The 14,361-nt window shown below is 45.2% G+C and overlaps 2 protein-coding genes across 7 annotated transcripts in view; one reads left to right on the top strand and one right to left on the bottom strand.

The window, feature by feature from the left end:
* The window catches only part of KLRG1 (killer cell lectin like receptor G1), a 56,563-nt gene extending 53,145 nt beyond the window's left edge, over window positions 1-3,418 (bottom strand). Inside the window, exon 1 of one of the 2 annotated variants that reach the window (XM_047065408.1) lies at window positions 3,339-3,418. The gene's annotated coding sequence lies outside the window, so the exon portion shown is untranslated. Of the gene's footprint in view, window positions 1-3,332 lie in introns of both variants that reach the window. The other variant, XM_047065406.1, reaches the window with a different exon arrangement.
* On the top strand, window positions 2,880-13,938 carry M6PR (mannose-6-phosphate receptor, cation dependent). Of its 5 annotated transcripts, none has more exons than XM_047065403.1 (8): window positions 2,880-3,273; window positions 3,364-3,468; window positions 8,160-8,339; window positions 9,136-9,302; window positions 11,127-11,236; window positions 11,516-11,646; window positions 12,178-12,304; window positions 12,786-13,938. In XM_047065403.1, the coding sequence occupies exons 3-8, from the start codon at window positions 8,161-8,163 to the stop codon at window positions 12,906-12,908; spliced, it is 837 nt and encodes a 278-aa protein (XP_046921359.1). In that variant the 5' UTR covers window positions 2,880-3,273; window positions 3,364-3,468; window position 8,160; the 3' UTR covers window positions 12,909-13,938. The 5 variants fall into 5 exon arrangements, with proteins under 5 accessions (XP_046921359.1, XP_046921358.1, XP_046921355.1 ...); XM_047065399.1 differs by lacking the exons at window positions 2,880-3,273; window positions 3,364-3,468 and adding exons at window positions 3,886-4,057; window positions 7,693-7,818; XM_047065402.1 differs by having other exon boundaries at window positions 2,880-3,468.
* The last annotated feature ends 423 nt before the right edge of the window (window positions 13,939-14,361 follow it).

Raw genomic sequence — 14,361 nt, 5'->3', positions numbered from 1 at the left:
TTCAAAACTGAAATCTAGTTCAAGATGGCAAGTCGAATACATGCATATCAGGACTGAGAAACTACCAAACAAATTTCAAAGATCCCTGAGCAAGTGCACTTGGGTAGCTCAGTCAGTTAAGCGTCCAACTCTTGGTTCAACTCAGGTCATGATCTCACAGTTCGTGGGTTTGAGCCCCGTGTTAGGCTCTGCGCTGACAGCGTGGAGTTCAAACCTCATGGTTGGGAGAGGGTTGGGAGCCCTCTCTCTGTGCCCTTTCCCGACTCTCTATCTCTCAAAATAAATAAATAAACTTAAAAAAAAAATCCCTGAGTAGATCAGAAAATTGTGAGCAGGTAGGATTTATTTGATAGTGAAACCAGAGCAACACGTGGAACGCAAAACTCATAACTGAAGGAAGCTGTTGAGAGATTTTAAAAAGCCATTCCCAACCAAGCTTCCAGCTCAGAGTTAACAAAAAAGCACACCCGGGAGAATTCTCAAAGCAACAAATTGAAGGAAGAATTCAGAATACAGTGGTCTCCCCTAACCCATGGTTTCGCTTTCTATGGCTTCAGTTACTCAAGGTGAACCACATCCTGGAAGCAAATGATCCTCTTTTGACTTATCAGCAAAAGGTCAATAGTAATCTATCATCAAATCACAATATATATGTCATTGACCTCACTTCGTCTCTTCATGTAGGCATGTTATCTCACACCATCACAAGAGGAAGGGTGAGTACCCTCAGGGTAAGATATTTTGACAGGGGCCACATTCACTTGTTGATATAACTGCTCTAATTTATTATTAGTTATTGTTGTTAGTCTCGTACTGTTGTTATGCCCAGAATTCGTGATCCCCAAAGACCACCAGGGAGCCGAGTCCGATGCAAAAGCAAAGAGCCTTTATTCGAGCTAGCTCAAGCTCAATCTCCTACCTGCACCGACAAAGCGGTGAGATATCAGAGAGAGAGAGAGAGCGAGTTTCAAAAGCACAAAGGTTTTATAGGGGTCTAGGGGCAGTTGGTGAGGTAATGGCTGTGGCCTCAGCCGACTGGCTGGGGAAGGGTCGGAGTCCTGTTACGCAGGTCGACGGGCGTGTTTTGATCGGGAAGTTTGAACGGGTGAGCGGGAGGTTACTCAAGGGGAGGAGGCGTGGTTCTGCGATTTTCCCGGAAAGGGGGCATGTCGGGGACATAGTCACTCAAGGTGGAGGACACAGAACAAGATGGAGTCGGCCGGCGTAGGTCCGCTCTTTCACTGTGCCTCGCTTATAAATTAAACTTTATCATAGGTATGTATGTATAAGAAAAAACACAGGCTTCAGTACTATTTGCAGTTTCTAGGGGTCTTGGAATATATCCCCCGTGGATGAGGGGTACTAGATCTTTCAAGTACCTTTCCTTCTTCTGCTTATACTACACAGGAGGTATTTTTGCGCATTTGATTTTAGCACAAAACTGCTAAAGGACTGCTTTCTAAACAAACTGAGCAGTTTACCTTGTATGTGGGAGGGGGGTGTGGGTGTGGGTATTACGTGCAGGGGGGTGTCCTTGTTAATGATGCGGCTACAGACAGGCAGAGCAGAAAGGCAAAAAAGAACTGCTAATTTCAGTTTTTGTCCCTGGCACAGATAGTTTCCACAATGGGCACTGAAGCATGAGAAGCAGGGAAGTAACTCAGGTTAGTAGTGAGTGGACGGAAAGAGAAGTCTCTCCCTCCTTCTCACTCCTACAGAAGACAAGTTATTCACCCTACTCAACTGCATTGCTGGACCTTTTGTGACTTCCAACTTGCACCCTTCCCTGCCTCCAGTCCAATGTGGCCCTAGGCAATGACCAAGAGGCAAGATTTCTGAATTCACCAACAAATGAACATCAGTTCCAGAATGAAAGCTTATTGTAAAAGGGATTTTTGTCTCCCCCCCACCCCGTGCACCCCCCAAATCTGTAACAGTATATTGCTCAGTAAATATTTGTTGAATGAACTGATAAAAACAATTCAATAGAAATAAATACCTAATTCTAATGGACTTGCTCAAGCAGCAATCCACACACCTAAGTATTACACAACCATTAAAAAGTTTATTTACAAAGTTAGTGATATGGAGAAACATTTGAGGATATTAAATCTTTTTAAAAAAGGAAATGGAGAACATGTTCTCTGTATTTTCTGATTACAAATTACTTTTATTGTTAAAAAATTTTGGGGGCACCTGGGTGGCTCAGTCCGTTAAGTGGCCGACTTTGGCTCAGGTCATGACCTCTCAGTCTGTGAGTTCGAGCCCCTCGTCCAGCTCTGTGCTGACAGCTCAGAGCCTGGAGCCTGTTTCAGATTCCGTGTCTCCCTCTCTCTGACCCTCCCCTGTTCATGCTGTGTCTCTCTCTGTCTCAAAAATAAATAAACATTAAAAAAAATTTTTTTTAATTAATTTTATTTTTTTTGAGAACACACCTGAACCCAGCCCACCCTGCCTGAACTGAATGTACCAATTAATAAACAGTATCCTACACAGTCAATGTACTGCTTGAGAGCGTGGACTCTGAAGACTATATGCATATCTAATTAACGCCTAAATTATGGGAGCTGAATACTGACACGTAACAAATAGCTGTGGGACCCAGAGCAGGTTACTTAGCCTCTAGAAGCTTTAAAATTCAAGGTTACTTGTGAAGACTAAGCGAATGAGTATCCACTTCAAGCACGGACAACAGTGCCGGCACTGCAGAACTATACACGTATTAGCTTCTATTACTATTGGATTCAAAACATTGTGCTAACTCTGGCGAGGAGAATGACGAATCAAAATCCAGTCTCTATCCGCAAAGATGGGAGGGGGAGGGACACACACAAAAGCCACGTAGGAGCCACAGCGGCATGAAAACGCGCTAAAACCGGGGATGGGCAACAAGTGTGCATTTAGAAGGCGTTATTTATTCCGAAGAGAGTCGAGCCGGGACACCACCGGAGCAAACAGCATTTGAACCACGTTCTAGGAACGCGCAGGACCTCCCCGAGCGACGAATAAGACAGACACGAGGGAAACCACAGAGGATCTTGGCAAAGGCACAAAGACTAACATTGACCTGCTCTTTCCCCAGGACACCAGAAACGCGGGACAGGCTGGAGAACAGAACTGGTTACAGAATGCTCATCACGCAAAGGGCCACGAGACCGCAAAATGCCAAGAGATCTCTGGCGAACTGAACTGGTTGCAGTGTTCCACGCAAAACGCCACGACACCAGGATGACACGGTTAACAAAAACAGTATCGGTAACAACAGACCCCAAGGTACTAAGCTGTAGAAAGGAACTAAAGAACAAAGGTATCGTTAAGAATGCCAGGACTACCACGACCCAGTCGCTGTCCACTGTCTTCTAGGCGCCGGGCTTGGAGACAACGCGACTCAGGGCCGGCAGACGGCGAAACAGCACCTCCCGCAGGCGGCAAACGAGCTGGGGAAGCGCGGAGAGGAAGAAACCTGCGGTGAGAACTACAGCTCCCACTGAGGCCTGGCCGACAACCCCCTCCCCATATTTCCGCTTCCGCCGCCCGCTCTTACGTACGGTCCGCTTGGGGACCTACCGGGGAGCGGGCCTGGCGCGTGACCGCGCGTGACCCCGCGTGACCGCGCGTGACTCCACGAGCCGAGAGGCCGGGAGGCGGGATTCTGGGGCCCCATTGGTAAAAAGGCGACCCGAAAAGGTGGAACCCAACTTGAAAATCTCTATAGGGATTGGAGTTGATAAGACAAGGGCGGAGCTAAATGCCCGGATCCTGGCCAATCAGAGTCTGGGATCCGCCGGGAGACCGGGAAGGGGAAAGGGGCGAAATGGTTCTGTGGTCACATGCCTTGGGGTCTAGTGGGAGGAGCAGTTGCCCAGAGGACGCCTGGTGCTTCCTGTTTCCGGTTCCCGGAGTGGTGCACAGCGAGGCGTCTTGGGGAACGCTGGCCTTTGACACGAGTTGTGGGTCGGGGGCCTGCGGCTGGCCCCTCGCTGGCCCTGTCTCCCAGCCCCAGGCAGGTATTCAGCCGGGGATTCTGCGCCTTGGCTACTCTCTTTGCCCGTGACACGTGAGTATGAGGGGCGTGGAGGAGGAGAGGAGCTGGAGAGCGCTCACACCTCGGCGTCCGTGACAGGGGCTGGGATCCCGAAGTCAGCTTTGGCCAAGGTTCTAGCCCAAAATGCAGCTAAGGAGCCCTAGGGCAGCGTGGAGGCGCAGGCGCAGGCGTGAGGGCAGGGAGTTACGAGTCCCGAAGGGAGCGAGGGAGAAAAGACCTACCCAGACCCGAGAGGGAATTGACGGGTATTGGAAAGCAGAGAAAGGAAGGACCCTAGGTATGGAGTCGTTTGAGGGATTGCTGGCTACCTGTAGAAGGAATTTTTGGCCTGCATCGAGAAGGAAGCCAAAGTGGCATCATTTGGAGAGGATACGGCCCTAAGCGGTTGGAAAGTCAGGAGACGAAGACGGAACGAGAATTTCTAGAACCCTGGAAGAAGTTTGAAGGGGATGCCTGTGTGATACGGAGAAGCTCATGGAGGGCTTATCTAGGGTTTCGCTTTGTAGGGAGCTTCCGCTCTTGGGACACAGAGCTACTTCTCTAAGGCTTTGCAGCGTTGGGCCTTTTAGCTAATTAGGTTCGCTCTTCCAACGGTGTAGGCTGCTGGAGACAGGCGATAAGGGCTGCTACCTCGGGAGTGAGCCAGAGAGCAGAAAGTAGAAATTCCACTGAAAAATGGAAAATGCTCGTGGCTAGTCTTGAGGGGTGGGAAAGAGTGGGACAGAGCCCCAGCGATGTGAACTGCTTGCCAATTCGTGCCTCCGTCATTGGTCATCCCATTAAAGAGAATTTTTTTTTTTTTTTTTTTTGCATTACCGAAATAGATCTGTCCCAGAACAGGACAATTGAAGGGGATTTTTCAAAATCTTAAAAGTCCTACTCTTTATTTCCAAAGTATCCAGACAAACTATGGCGCCTCAAGAATCCAGTTGTAGCACATTCAAAGGGAACTACGCAGCCCTTGGATTTTATACTCTTCCTAACAAATTTTTGCCCCTCTGTACTTTCCAGAAAATTGCCAGCAAGTAGCTTTGTGCCATGAATCCTCCAGGTTGTCCCACTAATTTCATACATGTTTAATACTTGTACAGCCTAGGGCAAATCATTTAACCTCTGTAAGCATCAGTTTCCTCATCTGTAAAATGAGAGAAATCATACCTGCTCTTCTGGGTTGTGAAGATTGCCAAAACATAATCTAGATTAAAAACACTTAGAGCATTTGCCACTGAATCAAAAGAAGCAGTTCAAACACACAGATAAACCTTACACAGAAAAGAAATAATGTAAGTTTGGCATCCTAACTTCTTAAACCAATAAGCAAATGAAAGAGAGTTCAACTCAACTATTGCAGACCTCAGGGTGTTTAACCCTTCATCCTATTCTTTGTTCTAATTTGGGAAAAGAAATCATTAACTGTTAACAAATAAGGAACTGATTCTGAGGCCAAAAGACACCGCCTTCTGTGTGAGCATCCCTCCAGAAAACTGGTCCTGGGGGGAAGAAAAAAAAATCTCGAAAGTCCAGAATGTTGAAATTTTAAGTTAGATCCTGAGACCATATAAGGAAAATGGCATGTTCAATCAGTCCCATGAAAAGAGTCTCTTATTAATAGTTTTTTTTTTTTTTTTTTAAGAACTCAGCTGGTCATGTAGTGTGCTGAGCAATGAATTTAGGGAAGGCAGGAGTCTGAGGTTTGAGTTCTTTATTCCAACCTCTGAACTGTGTGAGGAGTCACTTCCCCCTGCTTTGTCAGAAAGAAAGCAGAGCTTTGGCTGCCGACTCAGATCCCCAGAAAACTAATGTGAAAGGAGGTAACATGAACATGTGGTCCAGTGTAGACCGTGAGTTCTGGAGTCAGACTTTTCTGGTCCATCCACTAGCTGTGCCTCAGCTTTTTCATCTGTAAAATAAAGACAACAATTGTATTCACTGCGTAGAGTTTTTGTAAGGATTAATTAGTTAATGCATGATAAGTGCCTTTAACAGTAGAAGGCAAGCACTCTATTAAGTTTCCTATTGGTGCTTTAAATGTGTATGGGGCCTCAGACTTTATGGCTGGTGATAATTATTCTATGGAAACATTTTATTAATATTACTACAGTGAATTGATGTTGGAAATAGTACAGAGTCAGAGAGACAAGACACCTTCCCCAGCATTTGTTGCCCTAGTGGAACGTGGAGAACAGAAGGCCAGATGTAAGTTGGTTTAGGGGAGTGGAGAAAATTCAGGGCTCAGAGCTTCCATTTTCCTGTTTTTAAACTTCTTAGTACCCATTAAATCCTGCCTAGCGTATTAACCAAAGTTCAGACTTGTGGTATGGAAGCATGCTGTTATACGTGAGGAAAGTTTGGAAGAATTCAATCTTTGTACCATAACAGTGAGAGTTATGAAAGTAACCAGTAGCAGTGGCCTGAACGATCATCAGCTAAGAATGGATACCAGCGTGAAGTCTTCTGCAAGGGTAAATCAGAATGCCCTTGGGTGTGGGGATGGATTAGAGAAAAGGCGTCTGGGAAACGGAGCCATGTGTTTCCATTCCTAGAACAGTACAAGGAACAGGTGAATTGGAAAGTGACTTAGTGAGTCCCAAGAATTGCCAGCAATTTGGAGGATACAAAGACAACTGTCCTGGACATTTAGAAACTCTTGGGATTTGTGACATGTAGAGCCTGAGGTGGGTTTTGGAAGACTTCTTCAAACCACTCTCTCTCTGACCTCGTGAATTTTCTTCTTCCTATAGTTTGAGTGACCAAATATTTTTTCAGACCTGAGACATCAGAGTAGATAAATGTCAAGGTTTAGGTGCTGTGGCTGTGTTTATCTCCATTCATCATTCTTAGGGCGAATATGAACAAAGACTGGTGGATGCTCCTGACTACTGATAGAAGTTAGGGCCCAAAGTGTTCAAGTCTCTTTTCTTTGTTTTACATCTTTCTCAATAACTTTCAACTGGACTTTATCAAGTGTTAAGTGAAAATTTGAGTGTTCTCTTAGGGTGGGTCACGGGTTGAAGCAGGTTTGTTATTTGTTTTTGTTTTTGTGTTTTTTAATTTTTGTTTATTTTGAGAGAGCAAAAATCCCAAGCGGGCTCCATATTCAATGCAGAGCCTGACACGGAGGTTCCATCTCATGACTGCAAGATCATGACCTGAGCCGATAGCAAGAGTTGAGCCCAGCTGAGCCACCCAGATGCCCCTGAAGCAGCTTTTATGAACTGTATTAAAGTATTAAACTTTATGAGATACCGCAGTCTAACTTTTCACAAAAGCGTAAAGAAGCAAGGATGTCTCCACCCAAGTTGTCATAATTAAGTAATTCCTTTTTGTTCTTTCCTTTCCAACTCTTTGCACCCCCAGAGTTTGTTGTGAAGGACTCACCTGTGAATGACACAGAAAGCTACATGTCTGTATGAGTTTCCTATTACAGGTGCTCTTGGCACAAAGATATTAAGATGTACTATTTGTTGCATGTGCCAGAGAATCTTGGACATTCTGAAGAATCCCACTACCATTCCTTGGTGTCAGCTAGGTATTTCCTAGGCCATTGGTTGGTCCTTCTGACAGTTTCTAGGATGGAAAATACGCCTTTCTCCGTAGAGCTGAGGAGTTGGTAAATCACCTCGGAAATTGAGACATTCCTGTTGTAGGGCACACCTATGCCGAAATCATCAGCAACAATCCGTAGACACTGACTCTTCACCAAGGCCAGTGCCATCCTCTTTGCTGAGCACACCGTGTGCCTCTTTCCTGAAGGCACCCAGGCAGGACAGGAGGTGAGCAACGGTGTCAGGCAAGAGAGTCCGCTAGGCAAAGACTTGCAAAATAAGTTTTAAAAAGAAAAAAAACCTAGAGATTAAGAATCCAATTCTGAACATTAAAGGACGGGAAAAAATAATGGGTCAAAGCCAAAAGCTTGAAACAGACACAAGAAAATGAACCCCAGCTTCCTGATAAGGAGGAAGACTGACTAGCGTGAAATAAGTGACGGACGGGAGATAAAACGGTAAAAACAAAAACACATTCACTTCTTACACGTTGCTGTGTTTTATCTCTCTCTCCCTTCTTTCCTGATCCTACCCCGCTTCCTCAACACACACACACCGTCTCCCAAAAGGATGTTCCCCTTCTGCAGCTGCTGGAGGACTGGACTGCTCCTGCCACTGCTCCTGGCTGTGGCAGTAAGAGAATCCTGGCAGACAGAAGAAAAAACCTGCGACCTGGTGGGAGACAAGGGTAGAGAGTCAGAGACAGAGTTGGCTCTACTGAAGAGGCTGCAACCACTGTATAACAAAAGGTAAAGAGTCTTTTCCTCCACTTACTGACGTTATTCTCATATTACTACTCTGTACGGAGGGAATACGTGTATAAGAACCTCCTCTGGGAGACGGTTCTAACTTGAACTTCAGTAGTATTGGTCTTATTTGGCCGTGATAGCTTGCCTTTTTTTTTTTTTTTTTTTTTTTTTTTTTATGCTATAGAGCAAATTCTCAGCCCAGTTTTTACTAGCAATGTGCAGTTCTCTTATGCAGAAGGGTAGCTATTTCCGAGACTGGATCCAAGAGACCAACTTGTAGGAATTAAAAAGCATTATATCAAATAATCAAATCAACCTCCATTTAGTGGGACTTTAGAAGAATCAGATGAACATTGAGGCCTACACACATCATCTTAACTGTTAGGAATCTTCAGGTATATAAATCTAGAAATGATCTTCAAGGGCCAAGGGATACTTCCTGTGAACACAGATCCTTATTCGCGGGGAAATAGCAACTAACACTTTAGCATAATCTAGAACAGGTGTTCTAGAATATCTAGGCGTCTTGAGTTGTGTGTCTTAATCAGTCATCATCAACAATTAGGATTGTCTCATGGTTCAGTAAATATGATTCACTCTTACGTGGATATCTCATGATTCATGGATGTCGCATGATGCGACGAATGTTATTCACTATTAGGTTTAGTTGTGACATCAAGTAAATAAATGGATCACACTTTCGGGGGACGGGTGTTAAAGGAAGAGAGGCCGCTTGTCCTAAGGCTGATAGCCAGTAACTCTCCTCTTCCTTCTTTCTCCACGCTTCTCCTTGCAGCTTTGAGAGCACTGTGGGCCAGGGCCCAGATACATATATCTACATGTTCAGGGTGTGCCGAGAAGCTGGCAACCGTACCTCTGGGGCAGGCCTGGTGCAGATCAACAAAAGTAACGGCAAGGAGACAGTGGTAGGGAGACTCAACGAGACCCACATCTTCAATGGAAGTAAGAGTCTCCCTATTGATTGATTGATTGATCCCAAGTCAATCCCTCTGACAGTCCTGTATACGTCAGCCTTTCTCAGTGTCTTTGGAGCATCCTACGGCATGTGGGCTTCAGCTCACCTGAGACTGTAAACCACAGGATACCTAGTTCCCCAGCTCCTCTGGAGCCATGGCTCAGGACCTCTGTGTGCTTGTTTTAAAGTTAATGAAAAGCTTCGGCAAAAAGAAGAATCTAGCTGGGATTCTGTAGCTTAATGCGTTTTTCGTGCTAGTCACGAAAATACCAACCGTGACCGTTTCGCGTTGAAATAGTCCAACTCTGCCAGTTAAATTTTAAGAGATTAAGTTAAGCTTTTTTGCAAACCAGTCTACAAAAACTTCCCCACCAACTTGTGGTGTGGTGGTTATGTTTCTCAGAAGTCCTAAAATCATTATTGCCGAAAGGACTCTTTGAGCACCTGTGGTCTGATTCCCTCCTTTAAGTGGATGACTGTATTTTCCAGTGCAGGCATTTGCTCCGATCAGTAATATAATAAAACGACATCGAGCGTTTAGGGCTCGGGGTTGGAAGACTGGGTTTTCGACCCAGCTTATGTTTACTTGTCCTGTGACTTGGAAGAATCAATTCATCTTAACTGTGTTTTTTGTATGCAAAATCAGAAGCGGAATCTTTTGCCTTGTTCACCCGGTAAACCAAAGGATATTTTGCAAAAGAAATTTGAATGTGGTAAACATTAAAGAAGAAATGGCAGCGTGTCCAGATGGCTCCGTCAGTTCAGTGTCCAACTCTTGATTTCGGCTCAGGTCATGATCTCACAGTTCATGAATTCGAGCCCGGCATAGGGGTCTGCTCTAACAGTGCCAGCCCTGCTTGGGATTCTCTCTGTCTGCCCCTCCGTGCCTTGCGCTCTCTTTCTCTCTCAAAATAAATAAGCTTTAAAAAATAAAAACGGGGGGACCTGGGTGGCTCAGCAGGTTAATCATCCGACTTCAGCTCAGGTCATGATCTCACGGTCTGTGGGTGTGAGCCCCGCGTCGGGCTGGGTTGGTAACTCAGAGCCTGGAGCCTGCTTTAGTGTCTGTGTCTCCCTTTCTCTCTGTCCGTCCCCTGCTTGTGGGCGTGCACGCTCTCACAAAAAGGAGTAAATATTGAAAAAATAAAATAAAAAATAAAGAATAAATGGCTCCCAATCTTAAAAATCATCCACTTTGAGGGGTGCCTGGGTGACTCAGTCGGTTAAGTGTCCAACTTCTGCTCAGGTCATGGTCTCGCCATTTAGGAATTGCGACCCCCACATCGGGCTCTGTGCTGACAGCTCAGAGCCTGGAGCCTGCTTCAGAGTCTGTGTCTCCCTCTCTGCCCTTCCCCTGCTCACGCTCTCTCTCAAAAATAAATAAACATTAAAATTTTTTTCAATCATCCACTTTGAATTTATCTGTGGCTAATTTTAAATCGTAGGCATTCCCCTGCCAGCTGCTAATTTTATGGAACCTCTTCTTTCGATGTTAGCAGGTGTTCCGAAAATGTGAATCATTGTCACAGTGTGGGTCATAATTGTTTTTTCACTATCAATTGCCTGCCTTTTATTGTGGAAAATTAAGATTATCATATGAATATCTGGATCTCAGTTGTCTTAAGGGAACACAAAGCTGTTACAAAGAAGCCAGTTTTAGCTTGGTATTCGGTATACAGAGCCCATACTGATTAGGATTATTTGAATTAAAACCAGTTTCGTTGAACTTCTCAGTTCCTTTCTACCATAGTACCTAGGCCTGCCTCTGCTTTCCCCCCACCCCAAAGCTCCATTTTCCTTGTCTCTCTCAGGTAATTGGATCATGCTGACCTATAAAGGGGGTGATGAATACGACAGGCACTGCGGCATGGAGCAGCGTCGTGCAGTGGTGATGATCTCCTGCAATCGACACACCCTAGCGGTGAGGCGTCCTGGGGCACACGGGCCTAGAGAGCACATGCAAGGACTGACCCGAGGTGGGAGAGTCTCCAGAGGGGACGAGATAACACTGGGATGGATCAGAAGTCTGGTGTCGCCCTGCATCACAGACACCTTGTCTTCCATCATATGTGGAAAATAGGTTATTGAACCAAGAGAAAGCAACTGTTTTTTTTGGCTTGTGGGTTTTTTCTTTTTTTAATAAGAGCCCAAAGGAAACCGTTCACCACATAACTGTTGCGTTCTGGCCTTTCGTCATCAGGACAATTTTAACCCTGTGTCTGAAGAGCGAGGCAAAGTCCAAGATTGTTTCTACCTCTTCGAGATGGACAGCAGCCTGGCCTGTGCCCCAGAGATCTCCCGCCTCAGTGTGGGTTCTATCTTACTAGTCACGTGAGTGCTTTTTCCTCTATCAGTCCAAGCAGTCCTTTTTTTTCTCCTCTCAACTCAATTCCTTGGTGCTATTTAGATACAAATCGTGTTTGGGGGGGGGGGGGGGAAGCTTCGCATGAAAATCCTCTTTAAACTCTGACTATGCAAGTTTTTTTCAAAACGAGATGTGATGTTTCACACCTAATAAGTATTTGCATTTGGAGGTGCTTTTTATCCCCCTACAGGAGGACCGGACTCTTCTTAAATCTATCCCATTAGACTATTAGAACTTTGGGAGAAATGGAACTGTAGATCTGTAACTATTCTTGGCTTTAGGTGAGAGTCATACACTAGGGTCTTTTTTTTTCTGAGCCTTTTGCTTTTAGACAGTGTTAATTGGCTTTTTAAAGAAGCTAACCCTCCCCCCCCCTTTTTTCCCCATTTTTACAGAATACAGCCTAGGAAACAGCTAGTGAATACAAAGACCATCTTTATTATTGAAGTTTTACTCTTCCTTGGTCTTTAAGCAGAGAGGTCTTTATTCCTCAACAGGTTTGCATCACTGGTCGCAGTCTACGTCATCGGGGGGTTCCTATACCAGCGACTGGTGGTGGGAGCCAAGGGAATGGAGCAGTTTCCTCACCTAGCCTTCTGGCAAGATCTTGGCAACCTGGTAGCAGTAAGTAACAGGACTGCTGGCTGAGTCTGTAGCCTGCATACAAGATTGAGTCACCAACCATCTCGGTTTACCCAGACTGAGGGATCTCTCGAGACACAGGACTTTGGGTGCTAAAACTACAAAAGCCCCAGCAAACCCAGTACAAGGTACCTGCTGGCCCTAGCACAAAGCAGTAAGTAGCATAGCATCTTAGTGCCTGGCCTTTGCCAAAGTCGTGGCTGGGAGAACAATACCGTTGCTTAGATTTAGGAATCTGAGAAAGCTTTGCAGGGGCCTAGATGGCGAGATGAGACGTGATTAGAATTTTTCTCCGGTTAGCCCCAAATTCAATTCAGGCTGATGCTTAGAGCATCTAGGTTTTCTCATCATCCCTGAAGAAACCTAGTTCTTGCCACATTCTTAGCCCATGGGTACATTTTGCCTCACCCTAAAGTTGGTTATTCCAAATTATCATTTCCTTCCTTTGCTTCTCTCTCTACAGGATGGTTGTGACTTTGTGTGCCGTTCTAAACCCCGAAATGTGCCTGCTGCGTATCGTGGTGTGGGGGATGATCAGCTGGGGGAAGAGTCAGAAGAAAGGGATGATCATTTATTACCAATGTGATTGCACTTTAAATGCCCAGCTGCTTCTTCAGTCCCCCAAACCAAAGCATACTCAGCCAGATTTCTTAAGCAGCGTCCACTCCAGTCTCTCATCCCACCCTTAATATTGCTCTTGCTTTCCAGTTTGCTTTTGATTTGCATTCTCTTCTCACTAGCAGAAATGCCTTTCCTTTTTCCCCGATTCTGTTTTTCCTCTAGAGAGGTACAGTTACAGGACAGAGATAAAATGATAGGGCCTGTGCAAAAGAGGCTATTACACTATCTCTTGGTGTCAGAAGGTACAAATAGGATAGTTCTAGTGAGCAAAAAAGCGTGGCAGGCTCCCTGACCTTTTTAAACACATTTTCACAAGTTTTTGAGACACTGGATTTGTTTAATTAAAAAAAAAAAAAAAAAAAGGCAAGAAACATTATTTATACAAGGTTTGATTGCTTTCATGCCGTTACTCTGCACCCTACAGTGGTCTCCATGAGAATCTGGATGTGATCTCTTGCTGCTTGGAACTACTCTACAGTGATCATTTGGTTGCAATCCAAGTATTGCCATTTGGTCTGAGCCCGGAGATGTTGCAGACTTCTCCCACCTCTGGGATTAGGATGGGGAAGATGATTCATTTCCCAGTTAGAGGATTATAAAATACCATCCCATCAGTTGTTGGCATTGGAGTGACCTTCTAGCTGGATTGTGGGTTCATGGTCATTAGTCCCCATGTGGCTGGAAGTCTAGTCTGTTGAAAAGGGAAAGTGAATCAGACCCCGTGTGCTACAGGGGTTCCAGAAAAGGAAGTCTGTTTACCTGTAGTGGGACGTCCTCAGTGGCTTTCTTCTCCCACTTGCAGTAAAAGCTAGTAGAGCTTTTCTTCTAAGATGTTTCCCTCTACTGGTATTTCTAAGTATGTTGCACTTTCTTCGCAGGCATGTCGACCTTCCCCCACCCAACCCTACCCCCCAAAATCTTCTGGAAAGGGAATGAAAGCAGAGGTGGGACATCTAGGGCTCTGCCATCCTGTGCTCTGGGTGTGGAATGCTGCCGCGCTTGTCCCTTCTGGCTCAGGGAAGGACCTTCTTGCCCACAGCAGTTCTGTGGGGGGAGGTTTGGAATCCTCTGATGCTTCCACTTTCTTGTTTAGGCCATGGGCCCACAAGCCTGGCCCGATCTTTCTGTGATAGTGAACTTGGGCCAGTGAAGAGTAACATGGCTCCACTGGACACAAGAGGACGGAGTCAACAGGCAGGGGCCTTTTATAGCCTTTAGGGAAGAAAATGAAATTATTTCATCTTTGGACTTTTGAATACTTTTGGAATGATTTTTTTTCTTCTTTCTAAAACAGGGAAAATAATGTTATAAAAACATCTTTTTTGTCATTTGTTTGCATCCCTCCCCCACACCTGGTGTTTTAAAAATGCAAAAAAAAAAAAAAAGGAAACTACATTCTTTTGTACAAAAACACTTAA

Source organism: Lynx rufus, unplaced genomic scaffold (assembly GCF_022079265.1).
Source record: "Lynx rufus isolate CCGP_SWC_20201006 ecotype Redwood Valley unplaced genomic scaffold, mLynRuf1.p SCAF_7, whole genome shotgun sequence".
NCBI lineage: Eukaryota > Metazoa > Chordata > Mammalia > Carnivora > Felidae > Lynx > Lynx rufus.
This window is presented reverse-complemented; position numbering and strand designations above follow the sequence as displayed.

Bases quoted from the DNA above. Each gene is read 5' to 3' on its own strand.
- M6PR (XM_047065402.1), top strand. From the start codon at position 3,320: ATGCCAGGACTACCACGACCCAGTCGCTGTCCACTGTCTTCTAGGCGC. The intron at 3,469-8,159 runs GTGAGAACTACA...GTCTCCCAAAAG, and splicing joins CGGAGAGGAAGAAACCTGCG to GATGTTCCCCTTCTGCAGCT. The intron at 11,237-11,515 runs GTGAGGCGTCCT...TTTCGTCATCAG, and splicing joins GCAATCGACACACCCTAGCG to GACAATTTTAACCCTGTGTC.